A 25,358-nucleotide genomic window follows, 5' to 3' on the forward strand; every position below is an offset into this window, starting at 1 on the left:
TGACATTGTGAACTTCCCAGTTGTAAATTTCCCAGTTTCGCTGGTTATTAAGCAATCGAAAAAAGTCCATATATAGTACATGTCAGTTTGTCTTCTTTATTACTTGCATAAGGTGTGTCCGACCTCCAGAATCTATTGAAGTTATGTCTCAGTAAACAGGCTGCAAATATTTCAACAACAGGTGAAATACAGTAGAAGGGGCCAAGAGTAAAAATGGATAGCACAGTTTTTGTCTCCAACTCTGGTAAGTTCTTCTTACAATTATAATATTTGATTAATGTGCTATACACTGTAGGCCTACATTGTGTTCATTTAACCCAGAGAGTGCACAATATTCAAGACGTAGGCTATATATATTTATTTTACATCTTATAGCCAATCTGTTAGAGTACAAAATGATAATAATATAATAATAATCTTTATTTATAGAGAATGTTTCAGACATTAATGCATTTCAAGGTGCTTTACATTCAGGTTAAAAGAACAAGAAAAAAAACACTTTAAGACATTGTAAGAAGTTAAAAAAGAAGAACAAGAGAAGAAAAAAGTAGTTGAAAATTAGATCAGTTAAAGGCAAGGTTATAAAAGTGGGGTTTTAGCTGCCTCTTGAAGTCATCAACTGAGGTTATCAGTCTAATATGTAAGGGGAGTAGGTTCCTGATCCTTGGTCCATAGCTACCAAAGGCGGCTTCACAGGGGCGTCAATTGGGTATGGCAGGGGTATGCAGCTACCATACCCTGGGTCCAGGGGGGATAATACAAGTTACTTTAAAATAAAATAAATCCATGAATGTCTCATTGTCTTTCTGCTGGTTATGTTCTTAAATTACATTAAAATAACTACAAATGCAAAATTTAACAAGGTATTATAATTATATTCTCCACACTTGTATTCTCCCCATCTTGACAGAATGGTATATTCCCAGGTTCCGCAGGCCAGCTGCACAGGTGCAATTCATTATTGCCATATCCAGCCCAAGAAACCATAGACATTTTGGGGAAAAAAATTAGAATGTACTTCTTAAAACAAATATATCATGCCTGTTGCTAAGGTATGGCAACATGACTGGTGTCTTGCACGCGCGCCTTCGCGCGCGTGCAAGACACCAGTCATGTTGCCATACCTTACCTTTTTCTGAACTGACGCCACTGCAGCTTCACCATATTTCTTGCCATTTATTGATGGCCCCGTCAGCAGTCGGAGTCGGAATGGATGATGGATGCAGTGTAACATCTTGGAATTTGGCAGTGCACTGCAGCAAGGTTAACTTTGTACAACACACTGCATTGACTGTTTTACTGTTAAAACACTTAATAAAACATCTATACTTGGTCAACTAATAGAGTAAGGTGGGGTAAAAGGCCCCCCTTAAGGATAATGACTATTTTATGACCAATTAAAATACATTTTGATATTAATTCAGTATGTACATGTTAACAATGCTTTACCCAATACACCTATATGGGCACCATGTTGAAAAATTAGATACATTTGATTTTATAGTACAAAAAGAAAAACATGTAAAAAGGGCCTATTGCCCCACTACTGGGGTAATAGGCCCCCCTCTATGGGGTAATAGGCCCCCTTCTATGTCCTGGAGCAGAATAAGTGCTACAATCATGAAAATTGCCATGAGCATTTTCCATGGGTCACTTGACAAGATAATTGTCAGAGGAATTTGAATTTTCAAGATGGTGGCCATTTTTCAAGATGGCTGACACCTTAGTGGAGCAGTTATGTGATATAATAGTTTATTTGGTGATATAAGTATGAACATTGGCATGAGCAGTCTCTGTGGGTCACTTGACAATTAGCCACCCACAGCTACTTGAAATTTCAAGATGGCGGACATTTTTCAAGATGGCCGACACCTTGTGGAGCAGTTAAGTGATATTAAGTGATAATGGTTTATTTGGTGCTCCACTAAGGTGGTGGCCATCTTGAAAAATGGCTGCCATATTGAAATTTCAAGTAACTGTGGGTGGCTAATTGCCAAGTAAGTCTGGGTTTCCGAGGCTAATTGCCAAGTGACCCACAGAGACTACTCATGCCAATTTTCAGGCTTGTATCACCAAAATACCCAGGGGGCAAAGGAAGGTGTGCTGCATTTGCCCTGACATAAAAAGTTGTCCACCAGAAATATTATCTATGACCCAGTAGGATCACAACCTATATGGACAACCCGGTCAATTTGTACAACAAAGTCCAATATGGCCACCTCAATATTAGCCCCTATTAGTTTTAATGGGGGGTGAATAGGGCAAAATTTGAAACTGAGGGATATTTCCACGAAACTTCACAGGTTGATCAATGGTATACATATGAACATTTCTTTGTATTGCAAGTTTCCTATTCCCCCACCCTACCCTACCTGGCAGTGGGTCCGGATTTTTACTTGGTCCATTCTTTTCTCCATCTACACTAAATCTCTTCTCAGAAAATAGTATATCTACAAGTTTACAACTATTTATGAGCTTGTAGATCTGCTATTTTTGGCGAATAGTCCACCCAGAATAAGGATGCTTCAAGTGGTTAAAGCTAATTAAGGTGTATCTTTCTTATTTTATTAATTGTGTCATCTGAAAGGCTCTTGAAATAGTGCCGATAAATAATTCTACCCATAAGTTGGGATGATTTTATAACGTTTTTATTTTTGATCAATCTATATGATAGAGAATAAAATACCTGTATGTGCTGTTCTTCCTGCATGTCTGCCAAAAATGTAGATCCTGTGGTCTAGAAGGGTCGGGGGATTAAAGTATAATTTGATTTTCAGTAGGAATTGAATCATTTTTCTTTCAATTGCCTGATTTACTTTAATCGCCCAACCTAGAAGGACCTCTACTGGCTGACGTGGTAATGCTACAGGTCACAATGTATAGCAAGGAGGCAGGCTCTATTTGCTTAGTTGTCAAATCTTCAGAACGTGTGCAGGAGACCTGGGTTCAAAGCCGTGGTAGGGCATGAAAGTTCCTGTATGCAGCCTATATGATAATAATCAAAATATAATATTAAAAATGTCTGATGTTAGATCAGAAATTGTTCCTTGACATTAAAAGACTGCTCTTAAGAATCAAGCAGAAAAAAATGCTTCACCTAAGACAGTGTGATCGTTGTGTTTTTTTGTAACAGGGCAAAGTCACCAGTTGCCCGAGCTGAGGATGGTATTGATCGGTGGAAGAGAATTGACTGGTATGTCAAGTAACAGGAGTGCAACTGGGAACACCATACTGGGTAAAGATGTGTTCGACACCAACAAAAGAACCACCCAGAGTGTGATGAGACAGGAGGAAGTGCATAACAGACTGCTCACTGTGGTCGATACTCCAGGCTGGTGGTGGCACTACCCAAGAGAAAATACTCCAATGCTGGATCAGTTAGAAATCCAGCACAGTGTATTTCTGTGTCCACCAGCCCCTCATGCCTTTCTTCTGGTCATTCACATTGGGGCAACATTCCTTCAAATCGTCCAACAATCTTTGGAGGAACACCTACAACTTTTTAATGAAAGATTCCTTGATCACACAATTGTGCTGTTTAGTGCAAATTTCCCATGTAGTCCCCAAACACTGCAGGACTTTATCGGAAAGTGGCCGGCATTGAAGTGGCTTCTCCAGCGTTGTGGAAACCGATCGCATGTTCTTGACATCAGCAACAGACGGGATGGCACTCAAGTCCAAGTGCTGCTTGAGAAAATAGAGGCAATGGTTGCAGAGAATGGATGTTGTTATGATGTTGACCCAGCTGCTGGTGAAATTATAGGAAAACAGATCCAGGCAACGGCTGAAAGAGCTACAAGGAGGCTTTCTGAAGTCACAAGTGAAAGAACAAGACTCAGAGCACTAATTGAAGGTGAGTCATGACTTTTTCATATAAAATGTGTAGTGGTTTTAACCCTCTCTTTTCAGTATTGTAACTCCTTTGGGTATTGACACGGTCACGGCTATCCGGTAAAAGCAATGACAACAGTCAGATTCAATCTACAATGCAATGCAATTAAACAATCCTATTTTTTGTTTTTCTTGTCATCCCCAATAGGTGGCAAGAAAACCCCAGCACATTTAAACCTGGTGATGATTGGCTCACAGTGGTCTGGCAAGAGCTCAGCAGGAAACACGATTTTGGGGAAAGATGTGTTTCCTGTTGCTCATGGTAGGACAACAGTGCACTGTGAGACCAAGCATGGGACAGCAGCGGGGAGGCACCTCACAGTGGTGGACTCACCTGGCTGGTTCTACAATCACAGCCTAGAAGACACCTGTGCATTGGATAAACAGGAGATTGAGTACAGCATGCATCAATGTCCACCTGGACCCAATGCCGTGCTCTTAGTGGTTGGCCTTGCATCTGCTTTTAACGCACCCTGTCAAAGAGCGGTCGTGGAGCACATGGGTTTGTTCAAGGAGGAAGTCTGGGATTACACCGTTGTACTGTTCACCCGAGCTGACATGTTGGGAGTGAAAACCGTGGAAGAGCGCATAGAGAGTGAAGAGGGCCTCCGGTGGCTTGTCGAGAAGTGTGGGAACAGATATCACGTTCTGGACAACACAAAACACACTGATGAAACGCAGGTAGTAGAACTACTGGAGAAGGTAGAAGAGATGGTGGTAGGAAATGGTGGTTCTCAGTATGCGATTGACCTTGGCCGTGCTGCACTGATAGAAGCCAGGAAATATGCTCAAGAAAGAAGAGCAAAAAGGAATAGGCTGAAGGTACAGAGACAAAGAAGAGTTCTAAGAGAGTTGTTCAGAGGTGAGCAAATCAATTATCAACATTTCTGATTATACTCACATCAAAGCCATGATCAACATTTTAATTTGTACCCCTTTGCCTTCTGCAGGGGAGGAACATTCACTCACTAACATGAGAGTTGTTCTTGTTGGGAGAGGAGACTCTGGGAAAAGCCTAGCAGGAAACAAAATGCTTCTTGGAGAGTACTTTCAGACGAGATTAATGAAGAAGGTGACTGACTGACATACCACATAATTTATTTTGTTAGTTCATTTGTTCTCAAATTTGGCATAATTGTTTTAATGATGATTCTGATATTTCTATTTTAGGAATTCAAACACCAGAGAAGAACCATGCTGCCTGAAAAACATCAAAAAAAAGTTGCAGGGTTAGATCTCACAATTGTTGAATGTCCAGGCTGGTCAACAAACACAAATATGGATGAAAAAGAACTTGTGCGCAGTGTGTCCATGTGTGCACCAGGTCCTCATGCTTTTCTCCTGGTTGTTCCCACTTCCAAACCTTTTACAAAGAAAGACAGGGAAGCTTTGGTGCAGCACTTGATGCCATTGAAGGAGAGAGTGTGGAGACACTCTATGGTGCTGTTTACCTGGGAGGACTGGCTCGGGGACAGATCCATTGAGGAGCATATTGAGAGTGAAGGTGAGGCTCTCCAATGGCTTGTAGAAAAGTGTGGGAACAGATATGAAGTTCTTAACTACCGTGGTTGGAACAAAGGACTGTTTCGGGAAATAAATGATTTAATGACACGCAACAAGGGTCACCACTTTTTGGAGGAGAAACAGAGACAGCATCAGAAACCAGTGCTCTCTTGGTTAGCACGAAAGTCTTCTACGACGGTGGCAGAGGAGGAGTGGAGCAACAGGGAAGAGCAGCTCATAGGCCGGATGCTGAAGGCTTTGGCAGCAGAGCCAGGAGAACCACCACAGCCACCTGCGAGGAAGACCGCCAGCATAGATCCTGCCTTCATCCCAAGCAGTGAGACCCATATTACTGAGCGGTGCTAACCGCTCTACATCTTGTTTGTGTGTTTGTATGCCTGTCCAGATCTCTCCAATATGGAGAGAAATCGCAAAGGATACAGATTAAACAAGTGAAATTGGAAGTTTCACTCAAAGAAATGAGCAGAAAAATATCAACTGAAACAGTATAAATTTTAAACTGATAAATGTATTTTCAGTTCATATAAAAGGTGTATAATGAGTACTATCAGATTCAGAATACTGTTTATATAAAAGGTCTAGGCTATAATGTATACTATCAGATTCAGAATATAGTGCTTTAACCTTTTAACAAAAAACCTTTTTGTTTTAACCCAAAAATATCACTTACTCTATACCTTTAAAGCCTTTTACAGTGTTTCATTCCTCTATTCATTGTGTCTCCAGTGAGTGGAGATGCTCCTTCTGAAGTGGAGAGCTTTTCTGGGATCGACGGAGCTGCTTGTGACAAGGTGAAAGAATGGTTGACCCAGAGGGCCGGAGGGAGCTCTCACATGACCTCTGGCATCGGCAGCATCGGTGCTTCTGCCAGCTTTGTAGAGAGATTTGAACTGATGTCTCTGGTGGACGAGGAAGTGCCAGAAACAAAGGTAGCAGCCAGAGTTTCCTCACGCAGAGTAGAACGTGAACGCAGGCATTCCTGTTGAGCACACTAAAGTGGGAATGAAATGAAGATTAACTTAATTGGCACAGTGCAGTGTGCATTTTCAACATTTCACTATGTCTGTCATAAATGTAGAAGAGAGAAGTGTAAATTAAGGCTGATTATGTAAAAAACAACATCACTGAATATTATCACAATTATTAATCACACTTATTACAACTGTATTACTTAGGCTTGCTACCTGGTACTAATAGTAGTCTTTAGCACTGTATTATAATTAGCTTTTCACCTATTATAGTTTGCAGTATATATGTTGGACATTGTTAGCACAGTCTGGCAGAGTTTCAATGCACATTCATGTACAGTATGTGACAAATAAAGTCTTTGAATCTTTTAAACTTTTAGCCTCTGTAATGACTTCTGTTGTTTTATGGTGTCTAGATCAGTGAACCTGATGGATAAGGGGATGATTTCATTGGCTTGTACAATGTTATACTTGTGTACTGGTGAGGAGTGGAAGGTACAACAGCTGACCCAATGACCCATTATTAAGATGAATGTATTGCCACGAATATTGCTGCAATTGCATAATTGTGAAACCTGAAATCAATTGACCTGGTCAGATGGTAACCAATCTGTTCGGCCCTCCCGGCCGTTCGCCCCAATTTCTTCCGCCGACCTCACGCTCACCGCGCTGACCGCTTGGTGGGGCGTTTTTTGTATACTTGAAGGCTATTTGTTTTAGTATGGATAAGATGAGAAATAAGTTTAGGGTTAAACAGTTTAGAGTTACCATTTACCAGCCAGGCGAGCCAGCCACTACAGAATGGGACCTAAACTCAGTAGGCCTATAAAATAGCTAATTATGACATGAAGAGTGGTGCAAAGTAACTAAAGCCCCTTTTCGACTGCAGCTTTAGCACCACACCACACCACACTACACCACACCGCACCACATCAAAATATCTTCATTTTCCATTACACAAAAGTACCCCTATCGGTAAGAAACAAATTGACCCTTTTAACTGTGATAATAATACAATATAAATTCGTATTACAGCTATCCTAAATTATAATACACTGTAATGGATTATAACTGTGATTATAATACACTATAAAGTTGTAATGTATTATTATGATAATTATAATACACTATAATAGATTATAATAGTGGTTATAACACAATAGAATCTATTATCATGTATTACAACTAAATCCTGGTGGTCTAAATGAAAAGTCAGTGAATGATCAGTCATTATGAAGTGTTTGGCCCTGTTTGCACATAAGCACAATTTTGAGTTTATTTTTTATTTATTTTTTTACTTTACTTGATCATGTCGGATCCAAATGTTGTACTTTTGCTCCACTACAATTATTTGAAAACGTAGGTTTCAGAGAATATGTACCGTTACGCCGGATAGATGCTCGAGGTGAACGGCCGGGTGGGCAAACAGACTGGTATCCTGTCGGATGACTGAGACAAATAAAACATATACATATTTACTGAACTCACTGTGGTTTATTAGTTTTGGATATTTTAGCCTCAAGTAACAAATACACGGACAATTAACCCAAATAAATGTACCTTTATTTATACTAGAACATAACTTCATAATAATAATTAATAATTACATACCATAAACCTTTTAAGTAAGCAAAGCAGTGTGTGTGTGTGTGTGTGTGTGTGTGTGTGTGTGTGTGTGTGTGTGTGTGTGTGTGTGTGTGCGTGTGCGTGTGCGTGTGCGTGCTCAACAGCACCACTTGAAGGTAGGTCCCCAAGGAGTGTACTCAGCCCCCTCCTGATTTCCCCTCTTCAGTGTATACCAAGTCACTTCACTTCAAACAAATTCAATCATTTCCCATGGCCTTATGACATGCCCATAAAAGTAACACTAGTGTTCATGTGGTTCCAACTTGTGAGTCAAATACCTGATGCACACACAAATGCACATTCAACAATCTATTCATAAATGTAACACCATTGGCACAATGTCATAGTTATTGATGCTGCTACACCGAGGTGCCCATTCTTCCTTAATGCCCACTCTTCTTAATTGTTTCCCTAACCCAGTGGTTCTCAAAGTGGGGTCCGGAGACCCCCAGGGGTCCGTGAGTGTGTTCCAGGGGGTCCCCAGCGTAATTTGTTAATACAGCATCACCATTGCCAATTAGAAAATAGGCAATCTACGTTTTGAGCTTATACCACTGCTGTTTTCAAAAGAATCTTGAAAGAATTTGAAAACGATTGAATATTTTTTAGACATTTTAAAAGCACAGTCCTAAACACAGGCAAACATATTTTCAGATGGGGGTCCAGTGCCAAATACATTTAAATTGAAATTATAATATTTGAGAACCACTGCCCTAAACTCTGTGATAAAGCGTCCAAGCCGTCCATGTCCGCTTTGTCCGCTTTTTTACGGTCTATTGGTTCACTGTGATGTCAGGGGAACCACACTAACAGAATCCCTTTTATGCATATATGGAGATCCCTGATGTCATCAATATTAAGCCCATATCTACAGGACTTCATATGGGAATGCCCATGGATAAATGGACAAATACCACATTAACAGAATTCATACAGTATATGGCCGAGACGGAAAGCCAAGACAGCCTATATCTATGTGGCTGGTTCAGACAGGGATCTCCATGTATGGGCATAAATTGTTGTATGATGTCAGATGTCATAGGACTTTCACATAACGAATAACTGAGTATAAGCATGTTTGGGGTCTCACAGCATATCTCCATATACAGTACATGGATCATCATCTCCATAAATGGGTACCAGGGGTCTCAGTATATGGCCATATGGGTAACTGGTCTGATATAGACTACATTCCTGGCCAGATGGCCAAGACATGCCATGACTTGTAGATCTAACACCCCCCCCCCCCCCCCCCTTAGGGCGAGGTTGCTTGTCTACCTTAGGCGTCTTACTAGTACATTTCTTCCAGCACCAAGCCAGATAAATGTCCCAAAACCTGTATAAAATAACTAGAACCATACTATGGCGTTCTGATATTTTCTCTACAACATAAAACGGGATAACATTACTGTACTCTCTATATGAAAATATTTAATGATGTGATTGCTCAGAATGCTCACTGCTATGGATACAATTTAAATTCAATTCCAAGTGGCGAGCTAGAAGACTTGTCTTGACCCGGTCCTTAGTAATGAGGAGACATTTGGTAAGGATTAGCAGCACTTTATTATATACAATACTTACATTAGGGCTGTACAAGTAATGAAAACTACGATTTACAGTTTCACAATTGTCACACTAGACCTACTAGCGGTAGTTAATTCAAACAACATTAATTAATGGGTTAGCTGTTGCACTTTCCCCTCGTCTACTCACCAGTACACACATGACCAGAACATTATATAAGCCAATGAAGTCATCTCCATCCATTAGGCTCACAGAGACACCTTAAAAGAAAAAAAAACTCTACATAGACTTTATTTGTCACATACATATGTACTGTATGAGCAATGAAATGATAAGGAAGACTGTGCCAGACTGTGCCAACGATGTCCAATACTGTATAAATTACCGTACTACATAATAAATAGTAGGTAATAATTGATGCAAATAAAAAGTGATAGTACAGGTACAGGTGTAAAGTGCTACTGGTGGTTGGCTAATATAATAGTAAGTAATGAAGTGTAAAATAAATAAGACTGTGAGAAGAAAATGTGACTGTGTCTCCAGTGATATTGTTTCTGGCATGAGCAGCCTTAATTTAGACTTCTCTCTTCAACATGTATGCACACTGCACTTTAGTGTGCTCAACAGGAATTCCTTCGTTCACGTTCTACTCTGCATGAGGAAACTCTGGCTGCTACCTTTTTACTTGTTTCTGGCACTTCCACTTCCACCAGAGACATCCGTTCAAAGCTCTCTACAAAACTGGCAGAAGCACCGATGCTGCCGATGCCAGAGGTCATGTCAGAGCTCCCTCCGGCCCTCTGGGTCAACCATTCTTTCACCTTGTCACAAGCAGCTCCGTCGATCCCAGAAAAGCTCCCAACTTCAGAAGGAGTTCCTCCACTCACTGGAGACAGAAAAGCACATGAAATCCAGAGGAATTAGGCACTGTAAGAAGGCTTAAATGTAATAATTTATACTTTATAAATTGTGACACAACAGTGTAAATCTCCCTGAATAATATGAATCATCACACTGCAGTGTGAAGTGAGAGGTGCCTTTTATGAGTTCATTTCATTAAACGTCACATACGGACAAACAAATCCAGATGTAGAAGCTCAAAAACAGACAAAGACAGGTTGCTTTGTCATGACTAATGGAGTAACATGGAACTCACTGCTTGGGGTGAAGGCACCATCTATGCTGGCGGTCTTCCTCACAGGTAGCTGTGGTGGTTCTCGAACTGACTCTGCTGCCAAAGCCTTCAGCACCCGGCTTATGAGCTGCTCCTCCCTTTCGTTCCAGTCGTCCTCGGTTACCGTTGTGGTAGACTTCTGTGCTGGCACTGGTTGCTGAAGCTTTCTCTGTTTCTCCTCCGTGAAGTGGTGACCCTTGTTCCGTGTCACTAGGTCGTTCATTTCTTGAAACAGTCCTCTGACTGGAGGGCCTTCAGCATACTTATAGCAGTGAAGAACATGGTATCTGTTGCCACACTTTTCTACAAGCCACTGGAGAGCCTCACCTTCACACATGATATGCTCCTCAATGGATCTGTCCCCGAGCCAGTCAGCCCAGGTAAACAGCACCATAGAGTGTTTCCAGACTCTCTCCTTCAATGGCATCAAGTGCTGCACCATATCTTCCTTGTCTTTCTTTGTAAACGGTTTGGAAGTGGGAACAACCAGTAGAAAAGCATGGGGACCTGGTGCACACATGGAGACACTGTGTAACACTTCTATTTCATCCTTAGTTTTGTTTGTTGACCAGCCTGGACATTCAACAATTGTGAGCTCTAACCCCGATCTAACCGCATAACTTTGATGTTTTTCAGGCAACATGGTTCTTCTCTGGTGCTTGAATTCCTAAAATAGAAATGTATTAGAAACAATTATGCAAAAAGAGAAGCTTCAGCTACATAATGTATTTTGGTTGAGAACTCATTGAAGTGTATATTGAGTCACCTTCTTCATTAAACACATCTGAAAGTATTCTCCAAGAAGTATTGTGTTTCCTGCCATGCTTTTCCCAGAGTCTCCTTTCCCAACGAGGACAACTCTCATCTTAGTGAGTGAATGTTCCTCCCCTGCAGAAGGAAAAGGAGATACAAATTAAGATGTTGATTGTGAACATTGGCTTCGATGTGAATGCTCATCATGCAGCAATTAAAGTAATTGATTTGCTCACCCCTGAACAACTCCTTTAGAACTCTTTTTTGTCTGCGGACCTTTAGCAGATAATTATTTGCTCTTCTTTCTTGAACATGCTTCTTGGCTCTATCTATCAGTGCATCATGGCCATGGTCAATCGTATAATGAGAAGCGCCATTTTCTACCCACATCTCTTCTACCTTCTCCAGTAGTTCTACCACCTGCATTTCATCAGCACGTTTTGTGTTGTCCAGAACATGATATCTGTTTCCACATTTCTCGACAAGCCACTGTAGGCCCTCTTCACTCTCTATGCGCTCTTCCACGGTTTTCACTCCCAACATGTCAGCTCGGGTGAACAGTACAACGGTGTAATCCCAGACTTCCTCCTTGAACAAACCCATGTGCTCCACGACCGCTCTTTGACAGGGTGCGTTAAAAGCAGATGCAAGGCCAACCACTAAGAGCACGGCATTGGGTCCAGGTGGACATAGGTGCATGCTGTACTCAATCTCCTGTTTATCCAATGCACAGGTGTCTTCTAGGCTGTGATTGTAGAACCAGCCAGGTGAGTCCACCACTGTGAGGTGCCTCCCTGCTGCTGTCCCATGCTTGGTCTCACAGTGCACTGTTGTCCTACCATGAGCAACAGGAAACACATCTTTCCCCAAAATCGTGTTTCCTGCTGAGCTCTTGCCAGACCACTGTGAGCCAATCATCACCAGGTTTAAATGTGCTGGGACTTTCTTGCCACCTGTTGGAGATGAATAAAATAAAATAAATTAGGATTGATTTAGTAGCATTTGTAGATTGAGTCTGTTGTTATTGCTTTTACAGTGTCAATCCCCAAAGGAGTTACAATACTGAAAAGAAAATGAAACCACACAATTCTTTTATATGAAAAAGTTACAACTCACTTTCAATCTGTGCTCTGAGTCTTGTTCTTTCACTTGTGACTTCAGAAAGCCTCCTTGTAGCTCTTTCAGCCGTTGCCTGTATCTGCTTTCCTACAATTTCCCCAGCAGCTGGATCAACATCATAACAACATCCATTCTCTGCAACCATTGCCTCTATTTTCTCAATCAGCACTTGGACTTGAGTGCCATCCCGTCTGTTGCTGATGTCAAGAACATGTGATCGATTTCCACACCGTTGGAGAAGCCACTTCATTGCCGGCCACATTTCGATAACGTCCTGCAGTGTTTGGGGACTACATGGGAATTTTGCACTAAACAGCACAATTGTGTGCTCAAGGAATCTTTCATTAAAAAGTTGTACGTGTTCCTCCAAAGATTTTTGGAAGATTTTTAGAAATGTTGCTCCAATGCGAATGACCAGAAGAAAGACATGAGGGGCTGGTGGACACAGAAATACACTGCGCTTGATTTCTAACTGATCCAGCATTGGAGTATTTTCTCTTGGGTAGTGCCACCACCAGCCTGGAGTATCGACCACAGTGAGCAGTCTGTTATGCACTTCCTCTTGTCTCATCACACTCTGGGTGGTTCTTTTGTTGGTGTCGAACACATCTTTACCCAGTATGGTGTTCCCAGTTGCACTCCTGTTACTTGACATACCAGTCAATTCTCTCCCACCGACCATTACAATCCTCAGCTCGGGCAACTGGTGACCTTGCCCTGTTACAAAAACACAATTTACACATATAATCACACTGTGAAGCATCAATTTCTGATCTAACATCAGACATTTTTCATACAATATTTTGATTATTTTCATATAGGCTGCATATAGCCTGGCTTGGTCAGACTACTAATGCAGCTAACTAACTGCAGTATACATCCAAACCTTGTTTTAACATGGGTGGATTGTCTGGCTATAGCATACAGGAACATATAACATGGATTTGAACCCAGGTCTCCTTCACAAGTTCTGAACTAAAACACCTGCTTGCTATGAATTTTGACAACAAGGCATGACCACATGTCAACCAGTAGAGGTCCTACCAGACCACAGGATCTACATTTCTCAATAGAAGAGCAGGAAGATTAAATTACATACTGTGTCACAACCACACTTGAAAATTAATTCTCTCCTTGTCCCTTTTATGCCCATGGAGATCCCTGATGCCATCAATATTAAACCCATATCTGGGAATGCCCACAGCCTATATGGACATATTGTCATTGTGTCAGTCTCGTGATAACCATTGTGGTTGCCGCAAGGCGAATCTCCTTTATATGCCCATTTATGGAGATGTTATGCCCATATATATGGAGGTCGCTTCTCGCCCTTAGGGCGTCTTACTACTAGTCAAAATACAAATGTATTCATGAAAAAAGTAGTATACAGTAGCTTTTAAAATCATCAAAACGTATAATTATTTATCTGCACTATTTCAAAAGCCTTAATTTCAGATGACAAAAGTAATGAAATAGTAAGAAGCTATACCTTCAAATGATTACTCACGCTTTAAAGACATGAACCCTATAGCATCCCTATTCTTTATGAATTATTTGCCAAGGATATAGCAGATCTACAAGCTCACAAAGTTATTAACTTGTAGATATACATTTTGAGAAGAGATTTGGTGTGTTGTGTTGTGTTGTGCAGTCTGTTGTACAAAGTTAACCTTGCTTCACTACCAAGATGTTATAGGCCTACTAAAAACCCTCAATGCTAATTTATCACTGACAGAGGCTACAGGATAAGATGATTCTTGTACACTCTCTGAGATAAATTAATTTACAGGTATATAGCACATTAATCAAATATCATAATTGTAAGAACTTACCAGAGTTGGAAATCAAATCTGTGCTATCCATTTTTACTCTCGGCCCCTTTGACCTTTGTTGAAATATTTGCAGTCTGTTTATTGAGATATAACTATCTCATAAAAATTAAGTTCTTTCGGACACACACCTTACACAAGTAGCCTAATAAGAAGATACACTGACATCTATGACTTGTTTAGATTGCTTTACAACCAGCGGAAATCAACTGGGAAGTTCAGTAGATCATGAAGTGGTAACAGGAAGTTTACTAATTGGGTGCAGAAATGTCACAGTGATATCATCTACTTACCTTTGTGTGTGTGTGTGTGAGTGTGTACACACACACACGCACACACGCACACACACACACACACACGCACAAGCGCACACGCGCACACACGCATGCACACACACACACACACACACACACACACACACACACACACACACACACACACACACAGACACAGACACACACACACACACACACACACACACACACACACACACACACACACACACACACACACACACACACACACACACACACATGCTTTTGCCTATACAACATATCCAGAAAAGGGACACTATAGGGTTCATATTTTTAAGACACCATTCATACATTCATTCAATGAACTGGGAAAGTGACTAAATCCACTTACGTACCATGAGTGGTATGGTGGATGGTAATAAAAGGAGGTGGAGGTGCTTTCAGGTAGGGCAGATGTAAGAAATATGGAATTAAAGCCTCATTTCTATTCTACATAGTATGATGGTCACTTGCAATGAAGAACTGATTTACAAGATAGGAATTCATCACGCAACACCATTGTCCCACTTGCACTCTGAAATGATGAGTCTGAAAAATACCATCCACCGCTCATGGTAAGTAAGTAACATCAGTGGATTTAGTCACTTTCCCAGTTCATTGAATAGAATAAAAACAAAAACAGACTTTGATCTTGGTCATAATGCTTGACTGAGGAAGTTTGGCTCCAGTGAAAAATCCATCGATCAGGAGAGCACACAGGAAGGTAAATGAGTTGGAGATAAAATTTGTGCTAGCCATTTTTACTCTTGGTAACTTCTATGTCACCTGATGAAATACTGGTTACTGAGACATACTGTACCTTGTGTACTTGTTCTGTATTCTATCTTGTGAACTTCCCCTTATGAACTTCCCAATTGTGAATTTCCCTAAACAAGTACATATTACATTTCAGTTTGTCTTGATGTTTGTGTCCGCCAGTATTTTCATATAATTTAAATCAACTGCAAAATGTATGTTTTATGTATTTATGTATCTTAATCTGAGACACGTAGCTAAAGATAATCTACACTTAAACCCTACACTTTATTGACCAAGCTGCCAGGCCCATAGCCCCGTAAACCGCCCACTTCCGGAAGTTGGTTGTTTACAAGGCTAGGTCTGCCAGGGATCTGTAATTGGCACCCTCCATCTCCCCCTCTATAACAAATTAATCTAAACAAGCTCACAACGTGTCACGCTGTGAGCTTATATGCTTTTTTGTGGCTGAATATTTGCCAATATGCCTTTTTGACATGCCCATAAAAGGATCACTAGTGTTCATGTGGTTCAAACTTGTGAATCAAATCTGATGTCTCAAACATACACACAGACATGCATTTGAGTGCACGGGTTATCAATATTGTAAATGCACATTCAACAATCTATTGATAAATGTAACGCCATTGACAAAATATTGTAGTTACAGTGTATGTGCATATATTAATGCAGTGGAGGCAAACAAGTATATATACTCTTATGTACCTACTACCTGCAGTGCCACAATACATAACAAATACAGTTGCTCCAACCTCTGTGGTAATGAAGTCCTTTGAGCACACTGTGCCGTCCCACGTTAAGATTATCTCCTCAACTCCCTGCAGTTCATGGGGAAAAAAAGAAAAGGAAAAGAAAAATAGTTTGACTATCCAAATCATTCTAATAATATATACCTTGGTGTTATCTTGAAAAGCAATTAAGCTACAATTTCTGGATTAAATGGTTGTTGTTGTCTTTGTTAAATGTGTGTTAAATGTACAACTCATCAGTTCATGTGATAAAAGGTTTGTATTAGCACATGTTTTTTTTACCCAAAACGATAAACTAATTTGAAACAACCTATGGAGTTCTGAGATTTTCTCTACTTTATCTTAATGTGTTAAACTTCTTACTTGTAGGTTACTCTATGAAGAGCAAGAGCTGGATGCTCACTGGCATGTGTCAAATTAAATGTAGACCGATACATACATTTTGGTTTAATTGGCCCTGCTCCACAATTTGAATTGTGACTTGAGCCTAACATATCCATAGTTAATATACCACAGAGTTCAGTAATATATATTTCTGTTTTTCATTTGTCAACTGACCTGGCCCATTAGTAATGAGGAGACATTTGGTGGGGATCGGCATGACTTTATTGTAAAGAATATTTACATTGGGGCTGTACAATTAATCAAAACGGTTTGAAAAACATGATTTCAAGTTTCACTATGCAATTGTGACAATATCAGTGGCAATCATTTTATTAATAATTTTATCAACTGTTCCACTCCTTTCTCTCCTCATTACACAAGGATTAATATCTAGAACATTGTACAAGCCCCCCCCCCCCCCCCCCCCCCCCATACATCAGGCTCACAGAGACACCACCATAAAACAACAGAAGCCATTACATACAGTAGGCTAAAAGTCATATTAAAAATATGTTATTTGTCACATACTGTACATGTAGGCGCATGCATTGAAACTCTGCCAGACTGTGGTAACAATGTCCAACATGTGAGGGGGGTTCTGTTGTATCTCTGGAAAGCATATTCCCACATTCTTTCTACTCTGCTCCATTATTCTCAATTATGCTCGCCTACACGCAATATGTATCGTCACTTAATGTCTTCCCCCACCATGTCAACATATGCGTATGTATATTTGTTGCCTTTTTAAACTTTAGGTATAAGTCTAAATAGACAAATTAGCTGGTACCCTCTATGGTCGCTACTTTACCTTAGGGAGTATTACTTGTACACCTAAGATAAAGTGGGCCACACTTGGGGACAGCTGGACACATGCAATCCAGAGGAATCTAGGCACTGTAAGAAGGCTTAAATTTAAGCTTATAATTTATACATTGTGACACAACAGTGTAAATCTCCCTGAATAATACGAATCATCACACCCAGTGTGAAGTGAGCGGGGCCTTTTATGAGTTAATTTCATTAATCGTCGCATACGGACATACACACAAATCCAGATGTAGGAGCGGTTAGCAATGCTCAAAAACAGACAAAGACAGGTTGCTTCGTCATGACTAATGATAAAAAATGTCTAGAAAGAATTTATCTCCAACTCTGGTAAGAATTACAAAATATTTGATTGTTGTGCTATATATTGAAAGGTACGTGAACTGTTTGACAGAAAAATGTGGCCCATAATGCTTTCTGCTATGACCTGGTGCCTGCTACTTAGGTGTCATATCACTAAAGCTTCAGACCTCCCAAAACAAACTGATACAAGATCATACGACCTTAAGCCCATGACCCACCTAATTCCAACACACTTAGTTTGGGATGGCTGCTGGGTAGAGGACAAAGTTAAGAAAATATCAATGGGATCGGTTGAGATAGTCAAAGGGGCAGTGCCCTCCATACCCTCATACTGTACCTGTCTACTGTACGTCTCCAAAGTGATTGACACACACAACCACAACACTAGAGGGGGGCAGCCAACGATGATCTGGTACCACCCAAATGTAGCACAAACACAAAAATGGGAACATTATCATTCTACTACTCTGCCACCAAAATGTGCAATGCCCTGACACCATCCAGGCATTAAAGCAGTGGTTCTCAACATTTTCAGGTGGTGACACCCAAAAATAATCATATTTGAACTATAGGGACCCCCCACCCTGAAAAGCATGTGCAATGTAGCTAAGAGTTGAGGGATTACATTTAGTTTGAATCGATCGGTTGCACATATAATGCATAAGTGCAGCGTGTCGTTTTAGACCATTTATTTTCACAGTGTTTGCCTCTTTCTTTTGTTATTTGACAATTTGGCCAATATTTGACCAGTTTTTATGTATTGTTTGTTGATTACTTTTGATGCAGTAGTGGTCTTTTTTTAGTTAATTTATTTTCACATCGTTAAAAGTCCTTAAATTGTCACTTCACTGTCATCTGGGGACCCAGGGACCCTGGGTCTCAAGTCTCAACCCGCAGGTTGAGAACCACTGCATTGAAGAGTGTGTATCAGGGTCTCTTTCAAAATTGGCCTGAATAAACATATATCAGGAGAGCACAAGGGGAGGTATTAATGAGATGAAACCATTTTTACTCTTGGTCACTTCTACAGTATGTCAACTCAGCCGTTTTTTGTTCCTTATGTTTATCTTGTGATGAACTTCCCTTTATGAACTTCTCAGTGCATGGGGAATTTCCCTATACAAGTCCATAGTAGGAATTCCAGTGTGTCCGCCAGGTATAAGTGTCTCAGACTCAGATGTGTATTTGCAAAGGTGTGGCGAAATAGAAGGGGCCAAGAGTAAAATGGATAGCACAGATTTGGTCTCCAACTCTGGTGAGTTCTTGTTAAAATATTTGATTAGTGTGCTATATACACTGTACATTGTGTTAATTTAACTCAGAGAATGTAAAGATTCAAGACTTAATGTATATATATATATATATATATATATGTGTGTGTGTGTGTGTGTGTGTGTGTGTGTGTGTGTGTGTGTGTGTGTGTGTGTGTGTGTGTGACGGAGAGAGTCGCAGCCCCAGCCTGGAAGCCTCAAAAGTCTAGTATCCCATGTCTCTTTGGTCTAGTGGTAAAGGTATTGGACTTTCGCATGGGAGACCCGGGTTCGAAACAGGGTGGGGAGGTCCGGATCACCTCCGTTACATTGGTGCCATGACCCGGATTCGGGCTTCCCCGTAGGAGGAGGTCAAAGGGGGTTGAGTGTGACGGAGAGAGTCGCAGCCCCAGCCTGGAAGCCTCAAAAGTCTAGTATCTCCCCCGGATCAAAGAGATGTCTAGTGGTTAAGATATTGGCGTGGGAGACCCGGGTTCGAAACAGGGTGGGGAGGTCCGGATCACCTCTGTTACATATATATATATAGGCCTATATATTTTTCTTTACATCTTATAGCCTACAATTAGGCTTAGCCTACAATCATTCTGTACTATGTTAGAGTATGGATGATGGATGTAGAATAACATCTTGGCTGGAACTTTTGTACACACAGCACTTGGTTAACTAATACGTTGAGTGGGTCCTGATTTTTACTTGGTCCATTCTTTTCTCCCTCCCTCCCTCTACATCTCTTCGCAGAAAACATATACAAGTTAACAAATATTTGTGACTTGTATATTCTTTGGTGAATAATCCACACAAAATAAGGATGCTATAAGGTTCAAAGTGGTTTAAATTAATCTTTTGTAGTATCTTTCTTATTATTTTATTACATTTGTCATCTGAAAGGCTCTTGAAATAGTTAAGATAAATACTTAGTTCTAACCATAAGTTTCGATGATTTTAAAAGCTACTGTATTTTTATATCTGTTTTATTTTGACCAATCTATATGATAGAGAATATAAAATATACTGTAGGCCTATCTATGTGCTGCTGTTCCTGCATGTCTGCATGTAAATCCTGTGGTCTACAAGGACCTCTACTGGTTGACATGTGGTAATGCCTTAAGGTCAAAATGCTTAGTTGTCAAATCTTCCGAACTTGTACGGGAGACCTGGGTTCAAAACTGTGGTAGGGCATGACAGTTCCTATATGCAGCTTATATGAAAATAATCAAAATATATGAAAAATGCCTGATGTTAGACCATGAAACTGTTCCTTGACACTAAAAGACTCTTAGAAGGCTCTCAAAAATGTTTCACCCAAGACATTGTGATTGTTGTGTTTTTTTGTAACAGGGCAAATTCACCAGTTGCCCGAGCTGAGGATTGTATTGATCGGTGGGAGAGAATTGACTGGTATGTCAAGTAACAGGAGTGCAACTGGGAACACCATACTGGGTAAAGATGTGTTCGACACCAACAAAAGAACCACCCAGAGTGTGATGAGACAAGAGGAAGTGCATAACAGACTGCTCACTGTGGTCGATACTCCAGGCTGGTGGTGGCACTACCCAAGAGAAAATACTCCAATGCTGGATCAGTTAGAAATCCAGCGCAGTGTATTTCTGTGTCCACCAGCCCCTCATGTCTTCCTTCTGGTCATTCACATTGGAGCAACGTTTCTAAAAATCTTCCAAAAATCTTTGGAGGAACACTTAGAACTTTTTAATGAAAGATTCCTTGAGCACACAATTGTGCTGTTCAGTGCAGATCTCCCATGTAGTCCCCAAACACTGCAGGACATTACCGAAAGGTGGCCGGCAATGAAGTGGCTTCTCCAGCGGTGTGGAAATCGATCACATGTTCTTGACATCAGCAACAGACGGGATGGCACTCAAGTCCAACGGCTGCTTGAGAAAATAGAGGCAATGGTTGCAGAGAATGGATGTTGTTATGATGTTGACCCAGCTGCTGGGGAAATTGTAGGAAAGCAGATACAGGCAACTGCTGAAAGAGCTACAAGGAGGCTTTCTGAAGTTATAAGAGAAAGAACAAGACTCAGAGCACTGATTGAAGATGAGTTCATTCTAAAAACATGGGGTGGTTTCGTTCTTTTCAGTATTGTAACTCCTTTAGGGATTGACACAGCTTTCCTGTAAAAGCAATGACAACAGACTCAATCTACAAATGCAATTACATTTACCGGTACCCTTTTTTTCATCATTAATAGGTGGCAAGAAAGCCCCAGCACATTTAAACCTGGTGATGATTGGCTCACAGTGGTCTGGCAAGAGCTCAGCAGGAAACACGATTTTGGGGAAAGATGTGTTTCCTGTTGCTCATGGTAGGACAACAGTGCACTGTGAGACCAAGCATGGGACAGCAGCGGGGAGGCACCTCACAGTGGTGGACTCACCTGGCTGGTTCTACAATCACAGCCTAGAAGACACCTGTGCATTGGATAAACAGGAGATTGAGTACAGCATGCATCTATGTCCACCTGGACCCAATGCAGTGCTCTTAGTGGTTGGCCTTGTATCTGCTTTTAACGCACCCTGTCAAAGAGCGGTCGTGGAGCACATGGGTTTGTTCAAGGAGGAAGTCTGGGATTACACCGTTGTACTGTTCACCCGAGCTGACATGTTGGGAGTGAAAACCGTGGAAGAGCGCATAGAGAGTGAAGAGGGCCTCCGGTGGCTTGTCGAGAAGTGTGGGAACAGATATCACGTTCTGGACAACACAAAACGCACTGATGAAAGGCAGGTCATAGAACTACTGGAGAAAGTTGAAGAGCTGGTGGTAGGAAATGGTGGTTCTCAGTATGCGATTGACCTTGGCCGTGCTGCACTGATAGAAGCCAAGAAGCATGCTCAAGACAGAAGAGCAAAAAGGAATAGGCTGAAGGTACAGAGACAAAGAAGAGTTCTAAGAGAGTTGTTCAGAGGTGAGCAAATCAATTATCAACATTTCTGATTATACTCACATCAAAGCCATAATCAACATTTAAATTTGTACCCCTTTTCCTTCTGCAGGGGAGGAACATTCACTCACTAACATTTTGACAACAAGAGTTGTTCTTGTTGGGAGAGGAGACTCTGGGAAAAGCATAGCAGGAAACAAAATGCTTCTTGGAGAGTACTTTCAGACGAGTTTAATGAAGAAGGTGACTGACTGACATACCACATAATTTAATTAGTTCGTTTTTTTGTTCTCAAATTTGGCACAATTGTTTTAATGATGATTCTGATATTTCTATTTTAGGAATTCAAACACCAGAGAAGAACCATGCTGCCTGAAAAACATCAAAAAAAAGTTGCAGGGTTAGATCTCACAATTGTTGAATGTCCAGGCTGGTCAACAAACACAAATATGGATGAAAAAGAACTTGTGCGCAGTGTGTCCATGTGTGCACCAGGTCCTCATGCTTTTCTCCTGGTTGTTCCCACTTCCAAACCTTTTACAAAGAAAGACAGGGAAGCTTTGGTGCAGCACTTGATGCCATTGAAGGAAGGAGTGTGGAGACACTCTATGGTGCTATTTACCTGGGAGGACTGGCTCGGGGACAGATCCATTGAGGAGCACATTGAGAGTGAAGGGGAGGCTCTCCAATGGCTTGTAGAAAAGTGTGGGAACAGATATGAAGTTCTTAACTACCGTGGTTGGAACATAGAGCTGTTTCAGGAAATACATGATTTAATGACACGCAACAAGGGTCACCACTTTTTGGAGGAGAAACAGAGGCAGCATCAGAAACCAGTGCTCTCTTCGACGGTGGCAGAGGAGGAGTGGAGCAACAGGGAAGAGCAGCTCATAGGCCGGATGCTGAAGGCTTTGGCAGCAGAGCCAGGAGAACCACCACAGCCACCTGCAAGAAAAACCGCCAGCATAGATCATGCCTTCATCCCAAGCAGTGAGACAAATAATACTGAGCGGTGCTAACTGCTCCTACATCTTGTTTTGTGTGTATGTATGCCTGTCCGTCCGTATGTCCGTCCCACAGAGCTTGGCATTGGCTAAATTAACTCATAAAAGGCACCGCTCACATCACACTGCGTGTAATTTTCCATCTGTCATGATGATGCAACACTGCTTTGTTTGTTTTTGTTGTGTCAAATCTGTGTTAAGCCTATACTCCACCGCAAGCTTATATTTATTTTGTTAAAATAAGTATTACATAGCTCTGTTTATATTCTGATAGATCTCATTGATATAGACCAGGGCTACTCAACTTAAGATGGCACAGGGGCCACTCAGCAAAATACAAAAAGTCCAAGGGCCGCAAGCTAAAAATGACGGTCCTATTTTGGACATTTAGACAATAATTTTGTAACACACTACATGAGTAGTCTAAAAACACACAGAAAACAGCCACATTTCCATCTGTAAGGCCAAACCTCATTGAACAAAAATATTGTCATGGAATGATTAATGATGAAACGATGATGTTTCTTTTGGAATTGGAACAGACAAATAAGACACTAGTGGTTTTGGAGAAAAAGTGAAAAATGACATCAGGAATGATTTGTCCACACTGAAAGTAAACTAAATATATTTTTATTGGTATGACCATGACGGGCCGCATAGACATGCCGCAGGGACCGCATGCGGCCCCCGGGCCGCAGGTTGAATAGCGCTGAGACTCTATATCTGTTTGTTCAGTAACAGGAGTCTCCCTGTCTCTCCAGCTTTTTAGTAAATAGAAATTGCATTGTCAGGTCAGGATACCAATTCTATCCAATCTGGAGAGAAATCGCAAAGGATACAGATTAAACAAGTGAAATTGGAAGTTTCACTCAAAGAAATGAGCAGACAAAATCTAAACTGAAACAGTATAAATTTTAAACTGATAAATGTATTTTCAGTTTATATAAAAGGTGTATAATGTGTACTATCAGATTCAGAATATAGTGCTTTAACCTTTTAACAAAAAACCTTTTTGTTTTAACCCAAAAATATTAAAGCCTTTTTACAGTGTTTCATTCCTCTATTCATTGTGTTTCCAGTGAGTGGAGATGCTCCTTCTGAAGTGGAGAGCTTTTCTGCGATCGACGGAGCTGCTCGTGACAAGGTGAAAGAATGGTTGACCCAGAGGGCAGGAGGGAGCTCTGACATGACCTCTGGCATCGGCAGCATCGGTGCTTCTGCCAGCTTTGTAGAGAGATTTGAACTGATGTCTCTGGTGGACGAGGAAGTGCCAGAAACAAAGGTAGCAGCCAGAGTTTCCTCACGCAGAGTAGAACGTGAACGCAGGCATTCCTGTTGAGCACACTAAAGTGGGAATGAAATGGAGATTAAATACATAAGTGTTACAGTGCAGTGTGCATTTTCAACATTTCACTATGTCTGTCATAAATGTTGAAGAGAGAAGTGTAAATTAAAGTTTATTATGTCAAAAACAACATCACTGAATATTATCACAATTTATTAATCACACTTATTACAACTGTATTACTTGGGCTTACAACTAATAGTAGTCTTTAAATCTGTATTATAATTTTTATTTTTATTTTGCATTACCTACTATTATATTTTGCAGTAGGCTATATATGTTGGGCAGAGTTTCAATGCGCATTCATGTACAGTATGTGACAAATAAAGTCTTTGAATCTTTTAAACTTTTGGCCTGTGTAATGACTTCTGAAATGACAGGGGGCTAGATACAGCAGTGGCTAGCGACTCTGGTGGGACTCGAACCCACAACCTTTGAATATCTCTTTCGACATGCCTAGAAGTCCAATTTTGTTGTTTTATGGTGTCGAGATCAGTGAACCTGATGGATAGGGGGATGATTTCATCGGCTTGTACAATGTTCTGGTTATACTTGTGTACTGAGGGTGGAAGGTGCAACAGCTGACCCATGATGAATGTATTGCCACGAATATTGCTGCAATTGCATAATTGTGAAACTTGAAATCAATTGACCTGTTCGCCCTCCCGGCCTTTCGTCCGAATTTTTACCGCCGACCTCACGCTCACCATGCTGACCGCTCAGTGGGGCGTTTTTTGTATACTTGTAGTATAGGCTATTTCCTTTACTGAGGATAAGATGAGAAATAAGTTTAGACAGTTTAGAGCGAGTTACCAGCCAAGCGAGCCAGCCACTGCAGAATGGAACCTAAACTCATTATAAAATAGCTAATATGACATTAAGAGTGGTGTAAAGTAACTAAGTACATTTACTCAAGTACTGTAGGCCTACTGTAAGTATTTTTTGAGGTATGTTTTATTTAATTTTTTACTTTACTTGAGTATTTCCAATTTTGAATACTTTTGCTTCTACTCCACTAAATGTCGGATCCAAATATTGTACTTTTGCTCCACTACAATTATTTGAAAACGTAGGTTTCAGAGAATGCGTGCCAT

At 40.8% G+C, this 25,358-nt stretch overlaps 1 protein-coding gene across 1 annotated transcript; it reads left to right on the forward strand.

Moving 5' to 3' along the window:
* Window positions 1-118: 118 nt before the first annotated feature.
* Window positions 119-24,258, forward strand: LOC308283007 (uncharacterized protein; the record flags this gene model as incomplete). The annotated part of the gene is made up of 10 exons (XM_080723394.1): window positions 119-244; window positions 3,134-3,853; window positions 4,040-4,753; window positions 5,216-5,395; window positions 5,573-5,731; window positions 6,142-6,344; window positions 10,925-11,090; window positions 21,226-21,939; window positions 22,411-22,905; window positions 23,999-24,258. Exons 1-10 carry the CDS (start codon window positions 214-216, stop codon window positions 24,256-24,258), a joined length of 3,642 nt encoding a protein of 1,213 aa, XP_080579520.1. The 5' UTR covers window positions 119-213.
* Window positions 24,259-25,358: the final 1,100 nt, after the last annotated feature.

Source organism: Nannobrachium achirus (genome assembly GCF_963921795.1).
Source record: "Nannobrachium achirus genome assembly, chromosome: 4".
Lineage (NCBI taxonomy): Eukaryota > Metazoa > Chordata > Actinopteri > Myctophiformes > Myctophidae > Nannobrachium > Nannobrachium achirus.